The 26,222-nt window shown below is 37.6% G+C and overlaps 1 protein-coding gene across 17 annotated transcripts in view; it reads right to left on the bottom strand.

Annotated features, from left to right (window-relative positions):
• Positions 1 to 26,222, bottom strand: part of ABI2 (abl interactor 2) — a 122,396-nt gene that overhangs the window by 22,876 nt on the left and 73,298 nt on the right. For 12 of the 17 annotated variants that reach the window (XM_047083361.1, XM_047083353.1, XM_047083357.1 and 9 more), the window contains 4 exons: positions 22,056 to 22,153; positions 17,502 to 17,648; positions 16,622 to 16,746; positions 8,808 to 8,966 (listed from right to left, as the gene is read on the bottom strand). In XM_047083361.1, coding sequence (XP_046939317.1) covers positions 8,808 to 8,966; positions 16,622 to 16,746; positions 17,502 to 17,648; positions 22,056 to 22,153 — 529 coding nt within the window. The remainder of the gene's footprint in view (positions 1 to 8,807; positions 8,967 to 16,621; positions 16,747 to 17,501; positions 17,649 to 22,055; positions 22,154 to 26,222) is intronic. The other 5 variants (XM_047083354.1, XM_047083359.1, XM_047083367.1 and 2 more) reach the window with 1 other exon arrangement.

Below are 26,222 nucleotides of genomic sequence, written 5' to 3' on the forward strand. Positions count from 1 at the left end.
TCCCTTTTCTTTTTGAGAAGCCTGGCTAGAGGTTTATCAATTTTGTTTATTTTTCCAAAAACCAACTCTTAGTTTCATTGATCTGCTCTACAGTTTTTTTTAGATTCTATATTGTTTATTTCTGCTCTGATCTTTATTATTTCTCTTCTTCTGCTGGGTTTGGGGTGTCTTTGCTGTTCTGCTTCTATTTCCTTTAGGTGTGCTATTAAATTTTATATTTTGGATTTTTCTTGTTTCTTGAGATAGGCCTGGATTGCAATGTATTTTCCTCTCAGGACTGCCTTCGCTGCATCCCAAAGCGTTTGGATTGTTGTATTTTCATTTTCATTTGTTTCCATGTATTTTTTAATTTCTTCTCTAATTGCCTGGTTGACCCATTCATTCTTTAGTAGGGTGTTCTTTAACCTCCATGCTTTTGGAGGTTTTCCAGACTTTTTCCTGTGGTTGATTTCAAGTTTCACAGTATTGTGGTCTGAAAGTATGCATGGTATGATCTCAATTCTTTTACACTTATGACGGGCTGTTTTGTGACCCAGTATGTGATCTATCTTGGAGAATGTTCCATGTGCACTCGAGAAGAAAGTATATTCTGTTTCTTTGGGATGCAGAGTTATAAATATATCTGTCAAGTCCATCTGGTCCAATGTATCATTCAGGGCCCTTGTTTCTTTATTGATCCTGTGTCTAAATGATCTATCCATGTAAGTGGAGTATTTAGAGTCCCCTGCAATTACCACATTCTTATCAATAAGGTTGCTTATGTTTGTGATTGTTTTATATATTTGGGGGCTCCCATATTCGGCACATAGACATTTATAATTGTTAGCTCTTCCTGATAGATAGACTCTGTAATTATTAAATAATGCCCTTCTTCATCTCTTGTTACAACCTTTAATTTAAAGTCTACTTTGGGGGCGCCTGGGTGGCGCAGTCGGTTAAGCGTCCGACTTCACCCAGGTCACGATCTCGCGGTCCGTGAGTTCGAGCCCCGCGTCGGGCTCTGGGCTGATGGCTCAGAGCCTGGAGCCTGTTTCCGATTCTGTGTCTCCCTCTCTCTCTGCCCCTCCCCCATTCATGCTCTGTCTCTCTCTGTCGCAAAAATAAATAAACATTGAAAAAAAAATTTAAAAAATAAAAAAAATAAAAAAAATAAATAAAGTCTACTTTGTCTGATATAAGTATGGCTACTCCAGCTTTCTTTTGACTTCTAGTAGCATGATAGATAGTTCTCCATCCCCTCACTTTCAATCTGAAGGTGTCCTCAGGTCTAAAATGAGTCTCTTGTAGACAGCAAATAGATGGGTCTTGTTTTGTTTTGTTTTGTTTTGTTTTGTTTTTATCCATTCTGATACCCTATGTCTTTTGGTTAGAGCATTTGGTCCATTTATATTCAGTGTTATTATTGAAAGATATGGGTTTAGAGTCATTGTAATGTCTGTAGGTTTCATGCTTGTAGTGATGTCTCTGGTACTTTGTGGTCCTTGCAACATTTCACTCACAGAATCCCCCATAGGATCTCTTGTAGGGCTGGTTTCTTGAAGGTGATGAATTCCTTCAGTTTTTGTTTGGGAAGACCTTTATCTCTCCTTCTATTCTGAATGACAGACTTGCTGGATAAAGGATTATTGGCTGCATATTTTTTTCTATTCGTCACATTGAAGATTTCCTGCCATTCCTTTCTGGCCTGCCAAGTTTCAGTAGATAGGTCTGCCACTAGTCTTACCAGTCTCCCTTTATATGTTAGAGCGTGTTTATCCCTAGCTGCTTTCAGAATTTCTCTTTATCCTTGTATTTTGCCAGTTTCACTATGATATGTTGTGCAGAAGATCGATTCAAGTTACGTCTGAAGGGAGCTCTCTGTGCCTCTTGGATTTCAATACCTTTTTCCTTCCCCAGATCAGGGAAGTTCTCAGCTATGATTTGTTCAAGTACACCTTCAGCCTCTTTCTCTCTCTCTTCATCTTCTGGAATTCCTATTATACGGATATTGTTTCATTTGATTGCATCACTTAGTTTTCTAATTCTCCCCTCATACTCCTGGATTTTTTTAGCTTTTTCTCAGCTTCCTCTTTTTCCATAATTTTATCTTCTAATTCACCTATTCTCTCCTCTGCCTCTTCAATCCAAGCTGTAGTTGCCTCCATTTTGCCTCATTTATAGCATTTTTTAGCTCCTCATGACTATTTCTTAGTCCCTTGATCTCCATAGCAATAGATTCTCTGCTGTCCTCTATACTTTTCTCAAGCCCAGCGATTAATTTTATGACTATTATTCTAAATTCATGGTCCGCTATATTGCTTAAATCGTTTTTGATCAATTCGTTAGCTGTCGCTACTTCCTGGAGTTTCTTTTGAGGAGAATTCTTCCGTTTCATCATTTTGGATGGTTCCTGGGGTGGCGTGGAACTGCAGGGCACTTCCCCTGTGCTGTCTGGAGTAACTTGTGTTGGCGGGCGGGGCCGCAGTCAGACCCAATGTCTGTCCCCAGCCCACCGCTGGGGCCACAGTCAGACTGGTGTGTACCTTATCTTCCCCTCTCCCAGGGGCAGGACTCACTGTGGAGTGCTGTGGCCCCTGTCTGGGCTACTTGCACACTGCCAGGCGTGTGGTGCTGCTTTGATGGGATCTGGCGTATTAGCCGGGGTGGATCTACAAGGTGCACAGAGGCGGGAGGGACAGGCTTAGCTCGCTTTGCCCTCGGTGGTCCCCTGCAGGAGGGGCCCTGCAGCACCAGGAGGGAGGCAGACCCATTGGAGGGATGGATCCACAGAAGCTTGGGTGTTTGCGCAGTGCAAGCAAGTTCAGTGCCAGGAACTGGTTCCCTTTGGGATTTCAGCAGGGGGATGGGAGAGGGAGAGGGCGCTGGCCAGAGTCTTTGTTCCCCGCCGAGCTGAGCTCTGTCTTCCGGGGCTCAACACCTCTCCTTTGCAGTCTCCTCTCTCCCTCCCGCTCTCAGAGCAGAGCTATTGACTTATAACATTCCAGATGTTAAGTCCCACTGGCTGTCAGAACTCACGCAGTCTGGCCCCTCTGCTTTTGCAAGCCAGACTCGAGGGCTCTGCCTTGCCTGGTGGGCTGCCCCTCCACCGCCCCAGCTCCCTCCTGCCAGTCCATGTAGCATGCACCGCCTCTCCGCCCTTCCTACCCTCTTCCGTGGGCCTCTCGTCTGCGCTTGGCTGTGGAGACTCTGTTCTGCTAGTCTTCTGGTGGTTTTCTGGGTTTTTAGGCAGGTGTGGGTGGAATCTAAGTGATCAGCAGGACGTGGTGAGCCCAGCGTCCTCCTACGCCGCCATCTTCCTCCTCCCTACTATCTGACCAGAACTCTTGTGAACCAGAAAATCCTTCTTTAAACTAGATTTATCTTTCTTAGAGCTGAATAGAAAATCAACCATTCTAGGAGATTTAAGCAGGAATCTGATGAGAAGAATTATTTGCAATATTCAGTCTAGTCCTAGGCATCTTGTGAACAGGGAAGGGCAGCGAGTAAGTCGACATTTGTTTTCACTACACTTAGCTAAGATGATTCCTCATATGACAACACCCTTTCCCTATAACCACCGAAAGGTCTCTAAATGTAGTAATTTTATGTTCACAATATACACTAATGATGTTAATGTGAGGAGATGTCTTCACCAAGTGACTGGACCAAATATGCAAACACTCACACACTCACTCACACACACACACACACACTAAAAGGCTCTGCAAGCAAACCTAATTTACATTATGAGTCTGTGCTGATGAAATATATAGCCTTTCCAAGCATGACCTTCCTGGTTATTTATAAAATCCTTTGTAGCACAATCTTTGAGGCTTACTGTTTTAAAACATCCAGTTCAAAGAGTTCTGAGGGGCACCTGGGTGGCTCAGTCAGTTAAGCATCCAACTCTTGGTTTCTGCTCAGGTCATGATCTCATGGTTTCTGAGTTCCAGCCCCACTAGGGCTCTGCACTGACAGTGTGGAGCCTGCTTGGGATTCTCTCTCTCCCACTCTCTCTACCCCTCCCCTGCTTGCTCTCTCTCTCTCTCTCTCGCTCTCAAAATAAATAAATGGACTTTAAAAAATAAAAAAAAAGTTTTGAAAAATCACTTAGGATTTTACATCTTATTTCTACAGGTTTATAAATACTCTGAGAAAAGCAGACAAAACAAACATCCTCAATACTACTACTAAAACCATTAAAGAATACCACCTTTAGAAGTTGTATTTATCTGACAGCCCATTCAGGTTTAGCTGCTTATATTTTACATTGCAGTGAGGGAAATGATTTAAACAATTCATTTTAAGAGTGAAATATTTTCTGAGCACCTGGGCGGCTCACTCAGTTAAGCGTCCAATTTTAGCTCAGGTCATGGTCTTGCAGTTTGTGGATTTGAGCCCTGTATTGGGCTCTGTGCTGACAGCTCAGAACCTGGAGCCTGCTTCAGATTCTGTGTCTCCCTCTCTCTGCCCCTCCCCCACTCGTTCTCTGGCTCTCTCTCTCTCTCTCAAAAGTAAACATTTTAAAAAGTGAAATATTTTCTAAACATGAATAGCAAGGAGTATTTAAAAGTGAACTTAATGATACTCAGGAAGGAGGCTTTTTTGATGGAAGAGTATATGGTTACCAAATAATTATCAATTCTGTAGTCTCAGAAGGGTTAAAAGAACTGGATCATTGTTGTTATTCCTTTTGAACCAAAAGAGTCACAAGATGTTATGCCAAGTGAAAGTAGCAAATTAACAGTTTAAAAACATAACCTGTATTAATAATCAGTATAAAGGGCCTATCTGGCTTACTTGGTCATCTGAGAATATACGTACCACTGTTCAGTTGTTCCCTTGCTTTTTCGTTCTTAGAGTAAGCATTCTCTAACAAACACTAAAGACTGCCTAAAACAAGGACTTGAAAATAGCTTCTTGCTACTGCTCTTTATTCATACTCTGCTAAAGCTCTACCACATCTGCATTCTTCTGGAAATTTATGGTAAGTATCATTTAGTGAATATATGTTATTGATTTCTCTTCTGCAATATCACCAACCCAATATAATTTTTTCATTGTTTCTTTTTAGTTGTTTTTAATAACATTCAGTGGTTAAAACGTGGCATTTTCCCTGTGTAAAACACAATACTCATTCACAAATTCCTCATACAAACTATATATAGTCACATTTCTTGCAACCAACATTCCACTTTATGAATTAGATTTTTTTTAATCTTTGCTATAAGAAAATATGAGCAGTATAATATAGGATATCTATTAAAAAAGGTGTTGGTACTTAAATACATTACTGATTCTTTAATGTTATGGACTGAATATTTATGTATCCCCTAAGTTCATAGGTTGAAATCCTAATGTGATGGTATTAGGAGGTGGGACTTTGGGAGGCAGTTAGGTCATGAGAGTGGAGCCCTCATGAATGGAATTAGTGTCCTTACAAAGGAGACCTAGAGAACTCCCTCTCTTTTCCACCATGTGAGGATACAAGAAGATAGCAGTGTGCAACCCAGAAGAGAACTCGAGAAATTGACCATGTTAGCACCCTGATCTCTGACTTCCAGCTTCCAAAACTATGAGAAATAAATTTCTGTTGTTTATAAACCACCCAGTCTCTGTTATAGCAGCCTAAACTAAGACACTTACCAAACGAGGTTTATATATGTAAATGTACAAATGTACAAACACACACATACTTATTTACCACCAAAGTGCTTCATATTGATATTTAAAATAAAAACTGTTAAAACTTGTTAGCTCTATTTGTTTCAGTGACTCTCTTTGCAGCTGACAAGATGAGTGATACATTGGTATTCCTATTTCTTTGACTACATTTTTAAGAAACAATGAGAGCCAAAGGGATTTCAGTTATGCCCTGATCAAAGTGTTCCTTTCATTAAATTGCTTCTGAAATAATCTCATTAGAAAACAATTACTGTACCCTTAGGATCATTACAAAACAATTATTGTACTCTTAGGACTTGGCACTTCAAATAAATTCCACCAACAGTTCTCATAATTCCATATTTTAATTCCTATGTTTGGTTGCCTTTTCAACTCAAACCAACTACAGTAACAGTGCTGCTAGATTTCCATCTCACAGAAAATCACATTGAATTTAGAGACACATGAATCCCAGCCTGTCAGCTCACCCCTTCAGAAGTCCACATCCATTTTAAGCCTCTGATTGTAAAAAAACAGGCTCATAAAAAACACAGCTGGGATCATTTTTGTTAAATCAGGGAATTAGCTGCTTGAGAAAGCACAACACACGTTTTTTCATTTTAAATATTAATAAACAGGGATGAAGGTAAGACCCATGGGAATAATACAAGACACATAATTTTCTAAAGCAAATAAAAAGAAGAAACACCTAGTAGCCTTAGGACACTGGTTTGCAAAGTATTGATTCTTGCAAAAAAAAAAAAAAAAAAAAAAAGAAAGAAAGAAAGAAAAGCTTTTCAAAGAACATGATTTAGTAAAAATAAATTTTAATTCAAAAAAGCACCATGATTAATAAACTAACAAAGCTGCAGTCACCCTCTTTAAACAGTTACCAAATCCCTAGAGATGAAAGGCAGAACTTAAAAGAGAGGCATACAGGAGAAAAAAAATAAATAAACGAATTGTCTCACACATTATATTGAAGGCTCAAGAATCTCAATTCGTTTTATATCCATGAGTGTGAAAAATACTTTCATTAAAATTATTCCTGAGAGTAGGGCATTTTTCTGCTTTAACACATACTTTCGTTAAAATCAGATTTACAAAGAAAGTACTGAAATATGTACATAAAACACATTTAAGTATGTGCTCAAATAGCCTTCAAATAAATTCCACCAACAGTTCTCATAAGACCAATATTTTATACGTGTATATGTACACAAAAAGAAGTAAATATCCTTGTACCTATTTCCTGAATATCATATACACATGGGTCATCAACTGTAACAGTGAAGTATCTCTCAGCTCCATTAGGGAACCAGCCATTTTAGACTGACACCACTCTTTCAAAATTCTACTTGAGCATAGGGAAGGGTGTATGGGCCATAAGCAGTATTTGTCTAGACTTCCAAGGAGGGCCAGAGAGAGACCTTACCTTCAACACAACTATGAAATAAGCCATATCTACTAACAAACTAAAGTTTAAAAATAAAAACTGCATTTATGTATAAAAATGAGTTTGGAACACATGATTTAAAATCAGAATGTATGAAAAAGATAGGCAGATTTGTCAAAATTAAGCTCAAAATGAGTGTAAAAGAATGGCACAGCAAAAAATCATTAAGTGTAATCAAGGACAGCAGCAAGAGTATATTTCAGCTCAGGCAGTTGGTCATCACACTACAGTGTAAATATGGCGTTTAATCTGTAAGAGGGACCCAAAAGAGTCAAAGGATTTGAGTAAAGGAACAGGAATTCATTCTACATCCAACAGCTACTGAGCACTATTCCCAGGATAAAACTGTATAAAAGACTGACGAGGTCTCAGGCTCTCAAGCACTTTATATCACATTGTGGGATCCTCCTCACCTCCAACCCCCTACCTCCCAAAAAGAGACTACGAGAGTAAGAGGAAGATTTTTTAAAGTCCGAAGTTAGGTAGGATAGTATGAAAGAACATGGAACTCAGAGGCAGACGATCTAAGTTCAAATCCTAACCTGACATCACCTCAGCCTCAGTTTCTTCACCTATAAAATACAGATGAAAATGAACACATGATTAGAGGAATCAAGTGAGATAATATATAAAGGCATTCTTTAAACTGCATTTATCAAGGGGCACCTAGGTGGCTCAGTCTTAGGTTAAGCGTCTGACTTCAGCTCCGGTCGTGATCTCACGGTTCGCGAGTTTAAGCCCCTCACTGGGTTCTGTGCTGACAGCTCAGAGCCTGGAGCCTGCTTCGCGTTCTGTGTCTCCCTCTCTCTCTACCCCTCCTTGGCTTGTGTTCTCTCTGTCTCTCAAAAATAAATAAACATTAAAAATAAATAAGTAAACTGCATTTATCTAGAAAGAGGATCAAATTTCTTCTGCGTAACTCCCAAGGAATAAGGAGGTTTCACCAAAAGGAAGCCATGGTCGACTGGTTTCAGGGCTTATCAAAAATGGAATGGGTTGTCCCTTAATATTAAAGGTGATCATATACAGACTTACTGGCCTCTTGGCAAAAATCCAGAAAAACACAGTAAGTTGATATACCATGTCCACAATAGTCACAGTGTCTAGTATTTGCTTTTACCTTCTCTGGGGAAGAAGCAAAAATAATGTTTGCATGACTTTAAATATGTGCCAGATTAATTTTTTTCTGTATGCATGATGCATGATGAAAGACTGACTGTAGTATCTGGATCAATCTGTCCCAAGTCCTAGCTTTTCCATCATAGGTTTGGTATGAGACGTGAATACGACAGTATAACTGCCTAGCACAAAACAGCTTCAAAAATATCATCTCTCCTTTACTATGCCACTTATAAACTATGTTCATATACAGTCAATTTTCATTATTTGGTATTCGTAGAGCAAGGATATCTGATAAAATAAGAAGGAAATACTGTTCACCACAGTATTATTTTTAAAAGCAAATAATCACCAGCACAATCAAAAAGATTGTTTGGAAAAATTAAGTTCTACTTTATATGGAAATCGTGTACTGATTAAAAAAAAAAAAGAAATGGATGATATAGTATTAGCAACCTTGTAGTCATTCTTCCATTCATTGAACAAATAGTACTAAACACCTATTATGCGCTAGTCATTTGTAATTAAAGGTCTTTTCTTCTGTAATTGAAATTTTAAATATTCTATAAAATGCAAAAGAAAATCTAACCTGGATTCTGGCTATAAAAAGGTCCTCCATTCATCTGATTCTGAAGGCTTGTTTGTGAAGTTATGGAAGGAGGGCGTCTATAGGGCAACGAGCCCCCTATTGTTGGGGGAGTATGGCGAGAGGCAGGTCTATTCATGCTGTAGAACTGAACAGGATGACCTGGAAAAGGGATAGAGCATAAATTTGCCATTAAAAGAAAATTATCTCAGACAACCAAATGCTTTATTGTCTGAATCTTAATAACATGATTAAAAATAACAATGCTTAGCTAACTTAATTGCTATCTGACAAACATCATACAAGGCCACAGCTATTGCTTAGCTAACATATCAAAGTGCAAAAGCAAGAGGGGCGCCTGGGTGGCTCAGTCGGTTAAGTGTCCAACTTCGGCTCGCATCATGATCTTATGGTTTGTGTGTTCAAGCCCCACATCGGGCTCTGCACTGACAGCTCAGAGTCTGGAGCCTGCTTTGGATTCTGTGTCTCCCTCTCTCTCTCTGACCCTCCCCAGCTTGTGCTCTCTCTCAAAATAAATAAATAAACTTTAAAAAAGAAAGTGCAAAAGCAAGAAAGTAGGTAAATAAAACTAGGTTTGGAAAAGCTATGGTCTAAACAGATTACTAATTAATACTATAATTGTATTAAACTAATAATTTGACAGGGTTTCAAAATCATCACAATTAAAATCTGTGGCTTACTTCCTCCTCCACCCCTCAAAAATGGCCACTAAAAACTAAACAAAAATGACATTTGGAAAAGAAAAAGAAAAAATGTTTGACACACAGTCTTATCCAAAACAATAATAGTAATAATAACAATAGCAATAAATTTAAGGTAGCAAAGCCAATTCATTTAAAGGAAAACAAAGTATTTCACAAAAGGTCAAGTGACATAATTCCAAATCAAATACGTCTTTATTCAATCAAAAACCTCCATGGGGCACTTGGGTGACTCAGTTGGTTAAGCATCCAACTTCGGCTCAGGTCATGATCTCACCATTCCTGAGTTCGAACCCCACATAGGGCTCTGTGCTGACAGCTCAGAGCCTGGGGCCTGTTTCAGATTCTGTGTCTCCCTGTCTCTGCCCCTCCCCCACTTGTGCTCTGTCTCTCTCTCTCTCAAAAATAAATAAACATTAAAAAAAAATTAAAGGGGTGTTTGGGTGGCTCAGTCGGTTAAGCATCTGACTTCAGCTCAGGTCATGATCTCGCAGTTGAGTTCAAGCCCCGCATCTGAGCCCCGTGTCCAGCTCTGTGCTGACAGCTCAGAGCCTAGAGTCTGCTTCAGATTCTGTGTCTCCCTCTCTCTCTGCCCCACCCCCACTCATGCTCTGTCTGTCTCAAAAATAAATAAACATTGAAAAAAATTTTTAATAAAAAAAACCCCTCCATTTCCGAAGGTAGATTATTTTGCCTTAAAATTAGAGGTTGGGGTGCCTGGGTGGCTCAGCTGGTTAAGCATCTGACTCTTGATTTCAGCTCAGGTCATGTTCTCAAAGTTTGTGAGATGGAGCCCTGCATCACGTTGGGCTCTGTGCTGACAGCAAGAAGCCTGCATGGGATTCCCTCTCTCCCCAACTCTTTCTGCCCCTCCCTCTAAATAAATAAATAAATAAATAAATAAATAAATAAATAAATAAATAAATTTCTTAATTAGAGCTTAAGCAATTTACAACTATGAATAAAGCTAAGATACAAAAAAGTAAAGTATATCTTATTTGTAATACCATCTCTGAACCTATACATATTTATTAGCAATTTCACTCAACTGTGCTGAGAATACTTAAACAGGTAATGCTAACTAAAGATATTCTTTCATAATCTATCCAAGTCCCTAATGCAATTCAGCTCCTAAATTTTCTCTTGACTCCACTTCCACTTAACATCATTCAGCTGAAGGCCTACTATAACAGACAGAGCAAACAAAGCACTAGAACACCCTGAAGAGACCACTCCAGTAGACAAGAAAGGAGGGGAGGAAACAGGAGGAGAGAAGCAGGGAAGGGAGACGTGAGAGGGGATGAAAGGGGAAGGAGAGGAGAGATAAAGGGAAGAGGATAGGAGCACTTGTGTGGCTCAGTTGAGCGTCTGACTTTGGATCAGGTCATGATCTCGTGGTTCCTGGGTTTGAGCCCTGCACTGGGCTCTGTGCTGGCAGTTCACAACCTGGAGATTACTTCAGATTCTGTGTCTCCGTCTCTCTCTGCCCCTCCCTTGCTCACGCTCTCTCTCAAAAATAATAAACAAACATTAAAAAATAAAAAACAAAGGGGAAGAGGAGGAGAAAGTGCAGGGAGGAAGGAAGAGAGAGGGGAGAGGAGAAAAGAAAGAAAAACACTTCTGGCAATTTTTCATCTTATCCATGATTGTAAAAAGGATTTACATGACTAAAACTGGTCTTTAGGAACTCCAAAAATTTATCAAACTTGGTTTCATATGAACTCATATAAAAAATATTTTAAAAGTACTCAAGATCTGCTATATCATTTAATTTTACATACGACAGCATCAAAACCTAAAAATCAATTCTGTTGTATAAAAATCTGGAGTATTCAAGCTTAAACATAATCTACTGTCAGGGGGCACCTGGGTAGCTCAGTTGGTTAAGCCTCCGACTTCAGCTCAGGTCATGATCTCACAGTTCATGAGTTCAAGCCCTGCATCAGGCTCTGTGCTGACAGCTCAGAGCCTGGAGCTTGCTTGGCATTCTGGGTCTCCCTCTCTCTGCCCCTCCCCCCATCTGCACTCTGTCCCTCTCTCTCAAAAATTAAAAAAAAAATTTTTTTTAAACATAATCTACTGTCAAGTCTATATAACCACAATAAAAAATGTAAAAACATATATACTAATAAATTATTACTTCAAAGGTATGTTTCGTCATTTGAATCATCAGATACAAATACATTATTGGCATTTTAGTAATTAATCTGTAACAAACTAATACAAACCTATGATCTTCAAGTTAAAAACATCCTGATAATTGACACCATTATGAATTTTATAGATTACATCCAGTCTAAAATCTCATATAAGTCATCAATAATTCAAAAACACTACTAAAAGACAATCTATTGATACCATTAATAAAGCATTTATTTTGCCTTGGGTTAAAAAAGCAAACAAAGCTACAGTTTAATTTTACAGACCTAACTATAAAACCTAAAACTAAAAACTTTTAGGAAAAACAGAACAAAATCTTTATGACCTTGCATAAGCTAACAAGTTTGAAAGTATGGCACAATTCATAGAAGAAAAAAATCAATGAACTAGACTCAATCAAAATGAAGAACTCCCCCTTTAAAAGATACCATTACAAGAATGAAAAGTTAGTCATAAATGGAAGAACGTATTTCCAAATCATAAAATTGATAAAGGACTTTTATTCAGAAAAAAAAGAATTCAAGGGGTGCCTGTGTAGCTCAGTTGGTTGAGCATCCAACTCTTGATTTTGGGCACTAGTCATGATCCCAGGGTCATGAGATTGAGTCCTGTGTTAGGCTCCGTGCTGAGCGTGGAGCCTGCTTAAGATTCTCTCTTTCCCTTTGCCCCTCTCCCACTTCTACACACTCACTCTCTCTCAAAACAAAACAAAACAAAACAAAACAAACGAAAGAATTCAGTAAGAAAACAAACAACCCTATTCAAAAGGTGTGTGAGGGGAGCAAAACATTTGAACAGACATTTCATCAAAGAAGATAAACAGATGGCAAAGAAGCAAATGAAAAGATAGTCTACATCATTAGACATTAGGGAAATGCAAACCAAAACCACACAAGAAACTATTGTACACCTATTACAATGGCTATAGTTTAAAAACAGTTTGGGGGGGTGGCACCTGGGTGACTCAGTCAGTTCAGCATCTGACTTCGGCTCAGGTCATGGTCTCACGATTTGTGGGTTCGAGCCCCACATCCAGCTCTGTGCTGACAGCAGAGCCTGGAACCTGCTTCAGATTCTGTGCCTCCCTCTCTCTTTGCCGCTCCCCACTTGCACTCTCTCTCTCCCAAAAATAAACAAACATTAAAAAAAATTTTTTTTAAAAGACAAACTGACAATAGCAAATGCTAACAAGTATGCAGAGCAACTGGAAGTCTAACACACTGCTGGTCGAGGTATAAAATGATTTAGCCACTTTGGAAAACAATCTGACAGTTTCTTATGAAGTTAAACATTCACTTACTATACAACCCGACAATCCTAATCCCTAGGTGTTTACCCAAATGAACTGAAAACTGACACACACACAAGTCTGTGTGTGTGTACCTACAGCAATTTATTCATAATAACCCCAAAATGGAAATAATCCAAGGATAAACAAACTATGGTACCTCCGAAGGATACAACGCTACTCAGTAATAAAATAATGTAACTTGAAGCAACATGGATAAATCTCAAATGCACTGGTGCCAAAAAAACGGACCCAAAAGGCTACATACCATATATTCCCATTTACATGACAAGCTAACAAAGTCAAAACTTTAGAGGGAAAAAAGAACGAAAAAAACACAGATCAAAGGGTTACCAGGGGCTAGGAGTGAAAGGGAAGGACTGATCACAAAGGGAGCATGAAGGAAATTCGAGGATGACAGTATTATTCCACATCTTGACTGAAGTTGTGGTGACATTACTGTGTACATCTGTCACAGAAATACATGCTAAAAAGGGTGAATTTTACTGTATGTAAATTATACCTTAAGAAGAAGAAAAGAAAAAAGTACTTGGTGATTCAAAAACTGTATTAAAAAGATTATATTGATATGTTATTAAGGCATTTACCTTGATTTTTGTTAAGAAAAACTATTAATTATTCAGTCATGTAACAAATGTTTATTCAGGGTAAACTCTGAACCAGTACCTGCTATTAAATTATGATTTTATTACTAAAATATTCGCTCTTGGGTGGGAGCGATTTGTTCTTTCTGGGCCTACAACCAACTTCAAGATGTATTTTTTACTGCATTGATGTTGGAGTATAGTAAGATTCCTAGATTTAACTAGACAGTCTTGCCTAACAGAGGTGTGTATAGATCAAAGTACAGTCCATGTTTACATTCGTACACTATGGAAGCTTTTCTTACAAAGTGCTATTATAGAAGTTATCCCATAAAACACCATCCAAAATCCATTTTAGCTAAGTGTCCTTTAACACAACCATCTAGTTATAGCAGGAGAGCTAAATATATATATTCTATGAAGTATTTAGCAAGCTAAGGTGATACATGTCCAAACACATACATTTTTACAATAAAGAATTTATTTACTAACCAGCATCACTATTAACTTTGCAAATATATTTTTTTCTTTTTTTTTTTTTTTTTTTAAATTTTTTTTTTCAATGTTTATTTATTTTTGGGACAGAGAGAGACAGAGCATGAACGGGGGAGGGGCAGAGAGAGAGGGAGACACAGAATCGGAAACCAGGCTCCAGGCTCTGAGCCATCAGCCCAGAGCCCGACGCGGAGCTCGAACTCACGGACCGTGAGATCGTGACCTGGCTGAAGTCGGACGCTTAACCGACTACGCCACCCAGGCGCCCCTGCAAATATATTTTGTAGAAAGTGAACCTTTTCCCCTTCCCCAACAAAACAGATTTTAAGTTGCAGTTTTAAAACACTAAAACACCAGCCAACTTTAAGTAACACTTAAGTAAGCCTGAATTTCTTAAAAAGTCCATTGTCTACTATGTGTTTCCAGTGCTACTTTAAAAGACTTACAGAGACATTCAATATGTTAAATATTACCTATAAAATATACCTTAGAATTATTTTCATAGACTTTTCTATTTGTTAAAGACGTAATCTGTAACAATAATTCTAATGATAACTTCTCGAAACTGTACAGAAGAGGGCTCCATACTAAATTCACAAATCTCTAGTAAGTGAAATTCAAGCAATAAAAAAATGTATATTTGTGTTACTCTACTGGAAAAATGTATGTCAACTTTACCCTGATTTCCTCAGTAAATGTTACTCTTGTGGTCACATGCCATCTTCTAGTTAGTCCATTACTCTTCAGATTTATACACACACACACACACACACAGAGAGAGAGAGAGAGAGAGAGGAGAAATAGAGCACAAACAAACAGAAGTCATAAAGCCAGAGTTCCATGTAAAAGAGCCAGATGACTGGATGTGCCTGCCAAGGAACAAGCCATACTCACCTGTAGGGGGAGTGGAAGAAACAACAGGGGGAGTTGGAGAAGTGAAGCCATCAGCAAGGGTCTGGGCACCCCCAGCAGCAGCGTCTGGGGCAGTGGAGGAAGAGACAGTAGCAGGAACAAGAGGGGCAGGGGCAGATGCAGAAGTAGCAGGAAGGGGAGGAGTACCAGCAGAGCCAGCAGGGGCTGAGGGGAAAGAGGAGTAAGAGGCAGCATTAATGAGGCAGATCCATTAGGCAGGATTAGAAAAGGCATTAGAGAACCTAATGTTAGATATCCAGTGCTTAACACTAACCAAAGAATACAGAGAGTGTTAAAAAAAAAAAAAAAAGAAAAAAATTAAGCTTATACTAAAGGATTATTAGCAAATAATTCAAAATGTTCAGGGTAATGTACAGATTTTTTAACTCATTAGAAACAAGCATTCCATTTTACCTAAAAGCCACTACTCTGGAAGAAAAGTGCTCCCTTTATATTGTAATTTTTAGCATAATATTTTGTAAACAGCATACAAATCTAAACAGAATACACTAGAAAAATAGTATTCCATTTTGAATTACACAAATCAGAAAATAAACATATATTTCAGATATAAACACCCTATTTGGTAAAAAAAAAAAAAAAAGAATTTAGAAAACACAAATCTTTTTTTATGATTTTTAAAAAGGTATTATCTATTTGCTATTATAAGTAAATTAAATACAAAATATTCGGGGCGCCTGGGTGGCTCAGTCGGTTAAGTGCCCAACTTCGGCTCAGGTCATGATCTCACGGTCCGTGAGTTCGATCCCCGCATTGGGCTCTGTGCTGACAGCTCAGAGCCTGGAGCTTGCTTCAGATTCTGCGTCTCCCTCTCTCTCTGACCCTCCCCCGTTCATGCTCTATCTCTCTCTGTCTCAAAAATAAATAAACATTAAAAAAAATTTTTTTTTAAATATTCTATCCTTATGTCTTCTGTGTCATACTTTTAAAATAAAGTTTAACTTTGGTGTCTTCACATTAAACAAGCATATTTTTCTGTTTCAGAAAAAAAAGGTAGTATTTCAGACAGTATTAAATTCCATAAGTCCACTAAACTTAAGTGCCAAAACTACTTTAAAATCTGCCACTGAATGTGATTCTCACACTAAGTACCCACTGTGTCCAAAGGCATGCAATGTCATAACACTGGCTGGAATATAACTCATACCCAGGTGGTACGTGAAACCTCAAAGCACCAACTGAGCCACAGCACCAAAGGCATAAAGCTAAATGACAGAGAAGTATGTGAACATGAACTCAGAAATCACTTGGTCAAAAATAACAAGAGCAGAGGGATAAGTGGATGGCTCAGCCGGTTAAGTGTCCAACTCCTGATTTCAGCTTAGGTCATGATCTCACGATTCATGAGATCTGCACTGAGCACAGAGCCTGCTTGGGATTCTCTCTCTCCTTATCTCTCTTTGCCCCTCCCCTGCTCGCTTGTGCACATGTACACATGCTTTCTCTCTCTCCCTCAAAATAAACATATAAAAAATGCATAAAGATTTCCCAACATTATTAGAGTCCTAAAGAAAACAAAATCCTGATTATGAAAAAAGCCCACTATAGTTAAATCATACATTGAATTCAAATTGAAAAAAGACAAGTAAAGATGAAGTACCATTTGTGTTTTACCTGGAAAGACACTGGGAGGAGAGGGAGTCGGGACAGCAATAGGAACCCCCACGCTCCCACTGCCACTGTTCTCCCGACTGCTGCTCCGACTACTCGGGTGGCTCCCTCCACTACTCCCGCTGCTGCTGAAGAAGTAAGAGCCACCAAAGCATGAGTATTTATATATAGGAAGATACTGCCAGCATTTCCCAAAATTTGCTGAAATGAACATATAGCTAAATAAAGATCATTCAAAAATCTTCCACTTCAAGTATTAATTTCTTAAAACAGGAAAAATACTAAGTTCAAGAAACTTGCTTTGACCAACTTCTAATAAGCATCTATTAAAGAAATTGAAAAAGAAGGAAAAATATATGTGGTAAGTGATAGGGTTCAACATATAAAAATACTATTACTTTCCTTTATTGTCTGAAGAAACTTGTTTTATAATAAAAACAGGTTCCCTAAACAGGTTATTTGATTAATAATTAAAAACTAATTTTATTTGTAATACTATCCTGATATACCATTCCATATTAATGTTTTATTGCATATAGTTTTTCATCTGTAAAGTTCCACCAAAAAACAACTTGCAATTTCCCACATCTGATCCATAACTTTTTTTCCCATATCTGGTCCACAACTTTTTCCAGATCAACTAAACTATTAATTTTGTAGAGAAGTCTGTATTTTAAGATGTCTGTTTTTTCTGTTTTTCAACTTCCTGACCTCAAAGCTTCATCAGAACATGAGAAGAGAGAAGTAGAATCAGATGAGGTTTGGGGGAGTAGAGTGAGGAAAAGAACTTAGTGCTTGGAAAATGAGAGAGATTTAACTGAAGTAATCTGAACAAATTATGGTACTATGACCATCACATTTTGCACTGAGGTAGAGAAAATACCTGTAAGTTCGATTTCTTTGATTCACAGAAGCTGTCCTCACAGGGCTCTGCTGCGAGGGAGCCATATTACGGGTTGGGCTAGGTACGTAATCATTTGGTACCACTGGAGGACGCACTGGCTCCAGTGTGCGATAGGGGGAGTGCCGCCTACAAAAAGAAGAGCGTATGTATTGTGTGATTAGCAAGTTTCGGCACAATAAATTCAAAGAGTTGCCAGTAGTGAAATACAATTTGTATTCAGAGACAGGAAAATGTTTTCACATAACCCAGCTACCAATTTCAGTCTTTCCTTAAGTATCACTTCTTTGTCATTAGGGTTTCAATGAGTATTGCTATTGTTTAGTCTCCAACCTCATTTCCCTGTACTAATGCAATTTTGTTCATTCATTCTCAGAGAGCACAGAGATTCTCCCACCAAGTAAGCCAGTGTTTCCCAGACTTTTTTTTTTAATGAGTTCGAATTATTTTAGTACCATGCCAAAGTTTCCCAACTGTACTGCATGAATGCACTAATTATCTTCCTCACCCCTCTCTCCCTAACCAAAGATATTCAAAGATAGGGTAAATAAATCTATAATTTGGCTCCACAACCCCCCACAGTGATCATCAATAGCAACTCTAACAAGTCATTTCCCTTTCTATATAGTAAATACATAGAACTTGCACTACACATCCACACATAGAAATACACAAGTTAATCTCCTCTCCTTCCATTCTCCCCTCACTTCCTTTCTCACCTCACTCAACTTTTACCTTGATCTCTTTTACCTCTTACCTTCCTCAGTGTTCAACATTTAAAAGGGAGAGAAAAAAAAAAAAAGACCACCTAAGTCTTTCTACTTATTTTGCTTTGGACTGTAAAGTACAAAACAGACTGGATTTTATTAATATATTTCCTTCTTCTCAAAATCTCCTTTAAAAGGAAGAGAATGAGAAAAGTAAGAGGAGGAGCCCCTGGGTGGCTCAACTGGCTAAGCATCTGACTTCAGCTCAGGTCATGATCTCACGGCTTATGAGTTAGAGCCTCGCATTGGGTTCTCTGCTGTCAGCACGGAGGCTGCTTCAGTTTGGGTCCTGCCTCCCTCTCTCTCTGCCCCTCCCCAGCTCGTGCTTTCTGTCTCAAAAATAAATAAAAACATCAAAAATAAATTTTAAAAAAAAGAGGAAATATGACAGGAAATAGGATGCACAATGGCATATTAATGATTATTAAATTAGTTCTCATCTCTAAGTTTCTAAATTCTTTATGACAATGATATATACTCAACTGACGTGAAAGTGACATTCTGCAGATACAATTCTGGTTTCTAAAGAATAAAAATTGGGATCTCAAGATGTGAAAATTAAAAAGCTATCTTTTCCTGAAATGATGTTCCTCCCTTACAAATTTCTCAATAATTCACTCCTCCCAGAGTCCCAAGGTTCCTTTAAATACAGTTTTCCTGGGCTACTCAATAGCCCAGATAGATTTTCAGTGAGATCACTTTGTAGTGACCCTGTCCACTCTACTACCCTCAAAATCTTGCATAAACACATATGTACATTAATAATTAAAAATAAGCAGTAGTGCCTGGGTGGCTCAGTCGGTTGAGCATCTGACTCTTGATTTCAGCTCAGGTCATGATCCCAGGGTGGTAGGATGGAGCCCCACATCAGGCTCTGCACTGAGTGTGGAGGCTGGAGATTCTCTCTCTCTCTCTCTCTCTCTCTCTCTCTCTCTCTCTCTGCCCCTCTCCCCCACCTGCTCTCTTCTCTCTCTAAAAAATAAAAAAATAAGTAAAAATAAGTAAAGGGCACTCACTAGATGATATAGTACGTCCAAGGAAGGAAAAGGAATATCAGGAATGTGGATTTAAAATACTACAAAGTAGGGTGCCTATGTGGCTCAGTAGGTTAAGCGTCGGACTTCCACTCAGGTCATCATCTCATGGTTTGTGAGTTCGAGCCCCGCATCATGCTCTACATTGACAGCTCAGAGCCTGCTTCGAATTCTGGGTGTCTCTCTCTCTCTCTCTCTGTCTTTCTGCCCTGCCCCCACTCTTTCTCTCTCTCAAAAATAAACATTTAAAAAAATAAATAAAATGCGAAAAAGTTTAGGGGTGCCTGGGTGGCTCAGTCAATTGAGCATCAGACTCCTGATTTTGGTTCAGATCATGATCCCAGCATTGTGGGATTGAGCCCTGGGTCGGGCTCTGTGCTGAGGTCAAGCCTGCTGAGGATCCCTCTCTCCCCCTGCCTCTCTCCCCCATTCGTGCTCTCTCTCTCTAAAATTAAAAAAAAAAAAATACTAAAAAGGTTAGGCATCTGAAATTATAATGTAAATATAAAAAAAAATAAGATACGGATTCATTTCCAAACATCTCATTTCCAGACAATAAAAATGTTCTGTTTCATGCAGACAAAAACCCTTGCTGACTGAGAGCAATACAGTGAAGGCAATGATAAATACAAAGTAAAAAATAAGGGCCAAAGGAACAAAATATGATGGCTAGACAAAGATTATGCAAAAACGCCACACTGTGACCATCAACTGGTTTGTAGTGCTCAGCAACTCTGGTCTCCAAAGATCCTGCAGAGCCCTTGCTAATACACAAGGGAAACAAATACTGGTATATGAATACATCTTCAAAATTTGAGAGCAACAGAAAGTTTTCTTTTACTAAGAGGACAGTGGGTTACCTTGCTAACAATCTTGACTTAAAACCTAACAAAATCTGTTAGGTACTACATATAATAGAAATATAGACATTCCACAGGAAAACAAATACTTCCTCTTGATCTCTCTACTTTTACATCTGCACCACTACAGCCTACCATGTCATCAACATACTACACTGAATGGGAATGCTAGCTGGTGTAGCCACTCTGGAAAACAGTATGGAGGTTCCTCAAAAAACTAAAAACAGAACTACCCTACGACCCAGAAATTGCACCACTAGGCATTTATCCAAGGGATACAGGTGTGCTGTTTTGAAGGGACACATGCACCCCCCATGTTTATAGCAGCACTATCAACAATAGCCAAAGTATGGAAAGAATGGATGAATGGATAAAGAAGATGTGGTATATATATACAATGGAGTATCACTCGGCTATCAAAAAGAATGAAATCTTGACATTTGCAACTATGCAGACGGAACTAGAAGGTATTATGCTAAGTGAAATTAGTCAGAAAAAGGCAAAAATCATATGACTTCACTCATATGAGGACTTTAAGAGACAAAACAGATGAACATAAGGAAAGGGAAACAAAAATAATATAAAAACAGGGAGGGGAACAAAACAGAAGAGACTCATAAACATGAGAACTGAGGGTTACTGGAAGGGTTCTGGGAGGGAGAATGGGCTAAATGGGTAAGGGCACGAAGGAATCTACTCCTGAAATCATTGTTGCACTATATGCTAATTAATTTGGATGTAAATTTTAAAAAATAGAAAAATTAAATAAATAGATAGATAAATAAATAAATAAAAACATACTACACTGAAGTTTAAATCTTATTTGATCTACTAGATGCTTTCCTCTCTAATCTAAGCAGAATTTGTTTTGCTTAGATTAAATAAAAGCATCCTATTCCTGGCCGGAATTAATTTTTATCCTTTTATTTCCCATTGTCCTAACTATAATTCGTCTACCAACATTATCTTCTTTTATATTCTTATTCATCTTGTCCTGTCCTAATTAGTATTTTTGTCATTTTCTTTTTTCCCTTTTCTTTTCTCTCTTTTCAGTTTTTTTGGTTATGGTTTTTTTTGTTTGGTTGGTTTTTTTGTTGTTTTTTTTTTTTTGGTGAGGGGGCCAAAAACAAGATTGTCAATTTAAAAAATTTTAAGCATGTATCATCAAGCCAATGGGTATCAAAGCATTTTGTCTTTGTCTTACACATTTTTTGAAAAATCCAATTTGTGGTACAATGACTCTGAAAAGTTGATAGAGAACAAATATTACCCCCTTTTACAGATGAAAAAACTGAATTGCTAAGAGGTTGACTATGCAAAACCACAGAGCAGGAGCACAGCTGGACCACCATTTTAGTCATCTGGCTTTTGGGATATATTATGTCCACCTGATCACAAATCTCCATGATAAACCAAATGTTTATATTATGATGCTACAGAAGAAAAATGTTAAGCTTTTACATTAAATGGCCATTTCTGCCAAGTCAAATCCAGAGCTCACTTCTGTGAGATAGAATTAAAGCTCAGTATTCTCATAACCACACAAGACATACAGAATTTTGTAATTTACAGTGTTCTCCAGAAGAATAGTCTAAAATAAGCACAATCAGAATACTCTAAAACATTTCTGAAATTAGAGTACAATTTATAATAAACCATGAACTTGGGCTAGGATTTTACCTCAAATTTAAAATTCAACAGAAAAATAACTTTCAAACAAAATCTTTTTAAAATTATAAAGATGTTTCCCAGAAAAAAGGATAACCTTGGGAAGAAAATGTTCTTGTTTCAAATATTAAAAAATAGTTTAAACATATGTAGTGTTTAGTTTTCAACAACACTACATGAAGTGGTTTTCAATTATTACATACTTACCCAAGTGTCCCTTTCCCTGACATAGGGGGACTGGGGGGTTTCTGAGTTGGAGGTGTTGTACGCGGCAGCCCACCCATCTTCATATTCTGGGTACTCACCTAAAAAAATTTGGAGGAAAAATCAACTCGCATGCAGTGAAACAAAATGTCACTTTTGGGAAATAATGTTATGCTATTTAACAAAGGAGGGGAAGGTTTAAATAGGAAAAAAAAAAATTAGAGGCCATGCATTTCATATGCAATTTCTACTCTACTATTATTCTACAGTTGTACTCAAAGGACTCTTCCTAACATGAGATTTTCAAATGATTGTAAACTTGTATGCAAAGACTGTATTTGCCATTAGGCCATCACACCAACAGATCACTGGTTAGACTATTTGATACTATATTTAATTGAAATTAAATAGGATAACCATAAGAACTTTAGTTTTAACTAAGAAAAACTTGGTCAAAAACAATAATGCCTTTAAACAATTCCTTGTTTTTTAGATAGCAAGTATATCATAAAAAATACATGTTTCCCAATAAAATATGCAGTATAGTTTTGATCCATTGTAACTAGAGAATACAAAATCAAATTGTATGGTATACCAAAAAATTTTCAGTTTTTAAAATAGTGGATCAGCCTTACAATTCAGATTTCTTTAACGTTCTTTTATGAAGGAATCACCTACCTGAAAGCTGCCAGAAGTTAAGTCATGTTCCTGAACATCTGAACTAGAAAGTTAGGGCTGAGATATCCCATTCAATTATGAGCAATACAGAGGCCAAAGGCAATGTACTAGTTCCAATGGGAATTAGACCCACTCAGGCCGAAAATAAAGATTATGGGAAAGATGTAACATCGTCCTAAATCAGAGCTGGGCCATCACTCCTCACTATTCCATCTCTCTCTAATTGAAAATATGAGAGAAAGAGAGTAGCATAATCTGGAAACAAATGATGCCACCAAAGAAGTATATCAGCATTCATATAGAAAGCCCTAGAAATCTGGATATCTTAAAGAGGTAAGAGAAGTCATTCACAAATATAGTTCAAATGCAATCTCAAATTGTCTGAGATTACCAATGGGTTACAGTAAATATGTTCAACATATAGGTTCATACCTGACCCTATTTTAAGCCCCCAATATTGTGGATTACCAAACACTTCAAAAAAAGATATTAACTTTTCTAATAAGATTATGTCTGGAGTATTCAATTTTATTTATAAAATGAAACTGCAAGACATTACACCACTGAAATCAGAATGTATTTATAACTATAATTTCAAAATATAAATTTTAAGAAAACAAATCATAACCAAATACAGAGTACTGAGGCTGCCAAAATTACTCTGGCTTAAATGAAATTTTTAAAAATCCTGAAATACTACTTGTTACCTGAATAGGCAAGAAATAATATATCATGAAACAAACTCTGCAAATGAATAAGCCCAGTGAACAAGTTGTGTGTGATGTTAAAACAATCTTTAATGACAAATGATACCTTTGAGATGTCAATATTTTTTCAAGTGAAACGTTTATCTGAAATCCTTTGGTGTTACTTTTAATAAACACAAAACAAACCAGTTATCAAGTAAGACAGATTAACTTATCCTTGTTCCCCCCTCATTAATAAGCAGAGGGTATACTAATCATATCTTAAAATGAAAATGCCAGAAGTTTTTAAAACATCAATCCACATTTAGGTAAAATTTCAAGAGTAATAGGACAAATAACCAGTAGCTTTTCAAACTGTAAATCTTAATTTATGATATCAGATTTTTTATAGTAATAACCAAAGTCCTTTAAGCTCAACCTTAAACAACATAAAACCCAAAGTTACTTTAAGTGATGAGGGAGAAGTAGGTGAGCCAACACTAAACTACATCAATTTGCTAGAAACGGGAAGGAAAAGGAGCAGCAGTAGAAAAAGTAAAAGAGAATTTTATTCTATATATGGAATAGCTAAAATACTTGAAAACAGCTTTTCAACTTTGATTCAAGGTTTTGGCATGTAAAGTGTTTTTATTTAAATTGCAGTATCTTCTAGAAGTCTTTTAATCTATAAAAATATATAAAATAAACAACCTATATATTAAAATCCAGTGGACACTTCCATAAACAAAACTTGATACATTTTATGATCTGTAGAATCATCAAATGATTGTATCTGCTTGGTTAATGGGGTTTGGATAAGTAACTTAAATCATGTAAGAAACCAGAGTCCCTGTAGAATGTCCAAAAAATCTGTAATTTTATACTTTATTGATACTGTACCTTTATATGAAGCTAAAAGAGTTTTTCAATACTTCTTCAAGGTGGTTTTCCTTTGTGAAAAAGGCTAAGCAAAACGATGAATATGCTATGCAGAGTATAAATACTGCCATCTAATTTGAGGAAAAGAGCAAGAATAGGAATAACTGCCAAATAAAACTTAATGTGTCGGGGCGCCTGTGTGGCTCAGTCAATTAAGCATCTGACTGGCTCAGATCATGATCTCACGGTTTGTGAGTTCAAGCCCCATGTCAGGCTCTGTGCTAACAGCTCAGAGCCTGGAGCCTGCTTCAGATTCTATGTCTCCTCCTCTCTCTGCCCCTCCCATCCTCATGCTCTGTCTCTCAGTAATAAAGAAATGTTAAAAAAAAAAAAAAAAACAAATAAAAACTTAACATGTTTATCACAGGCAGGATCTGTATTATAATTAAAGAAAGTTTATTTCAAATATAAAATAATTTGATTAAAAAAATTCACTTGATAGCCATCATGGTTCTAAACACTATTTTGAGGGAAGTTTATGGGGGAGACATCAATTCCTCACAAGCAGCAAAACACAGGACTAAATTTTGTGTGTGGAGAAGTGGACAGCCGGGGGGGGGGGGGTGGGAGGGAGAGAAAGAGAGACAGGAGAATGAGAATGCACCATAAACTCAGGACAAAGAAAACAAAGCAGAGCTACACTTACTTCATTACAGCAATTCCATATGAAACTTTAAAACAAACTATAAACATAAGCAGAACTATCATCTGGTTCATAAACATGCAGTTAATGGTCCTGAATCATGAGTGTGCGTGTTCATTATACTTCAAAGTCTTTTTTGGAAATCAGAATGAAGCTTTTAACCATCGAATTATGTGGGCATTTTTTAATTCTATAAAGGGGAAAGTCATCATTGAGAGCTAAGTAAAGCAGGTATTAGGTATAAGGAGGAAACAGTAGGAAACATTCTCCCCCTTTTTTTCCCACCAAAAAGAAATCCTCAAAACAGAAGAATTATTTCATTTAAGTGACAATGCTCAAATACTTTGCCATTGGCCTGTGACTAAGGAATGTAGGTAATACTGGAGGTAGAAAAGTTCTTTTATGTTCAAAGAGTGGTCCTATCTCCCAGGCTTTGGCGATCTCTACTACTAGCACCAAGCATCAAGCTCATTCTTATGGCCTTAATATTTTTTCTACAGTGCTCCTACTCTCCTGCTCTATGCTTTTTTGGTACATTCAACAACTCCTTGAACCTTGATATATCAAAATACAATGTTTATGACAAATCTCAGTGCTTTTTCAGAACCCTGTGAACTTCAGTATTTTTTATAAAGCTGGCTGGCCAGATATCTCTAGTTCACAAAGGACACTTCTGCTATGAAGAAATCTCCCACTGACAGATGACCTGCTGTGACAGAATAGTACCAGACACATTCTAAAATGGTTATCTGTGGCATATTCCTCATTTATCAACCACTTTTCATCTACCAGACTAGTAGGCAATGGAATATGAAAAAATTTTCTTTTTTAATTTTTAACATTTTTGTTATTAAGAGATAAAGAGCATGAGCATGGGAGGGGCAGAGAGAAGGGGAGACACAGAATCCGAAGCAGGCTCCAGGCTCCGAGCTGTCAGCACAGAGCCCAACGCAGGGCTCGAACCCACAAACCACAAGATCATGGCCTGAGCCGAAGTCAGATGCTTAACTGACTGAGCCACCCAGGCACGCCAAGGAATATGAAAATTAAGGGAGACATGGCAGGGGGTCAGAATGAGACACAAAGGCCTATAAAATGATTTCTCTGCTTTTAAGGAACTTAGAATATTTTAGAATAAGACTATGTTTTAAACAAAAAGGAATGTCTACAAATTATAGAAATCTCCAAAAAAAGAAATATCAGTATTAATAAACATTTTTAAAA

This window comes from Lynx rufus, unplaced genomic scaffold, assembly GCF_022079265.1.
Source record: "Lynx rufus isolate CCGP_SWC_20201006 ecotype Redwood Valley unplaced genomic scaffold, mLynRuf1.p SCAF_2, whole genome shotgun sequence".
Classification (NCBI taxonomy): domain Eukaryota; kingdom Metazoa; phylum Chordata; class Mammalia; order Carnivora; family Felidae; genus Lynx; species Lynx rufus.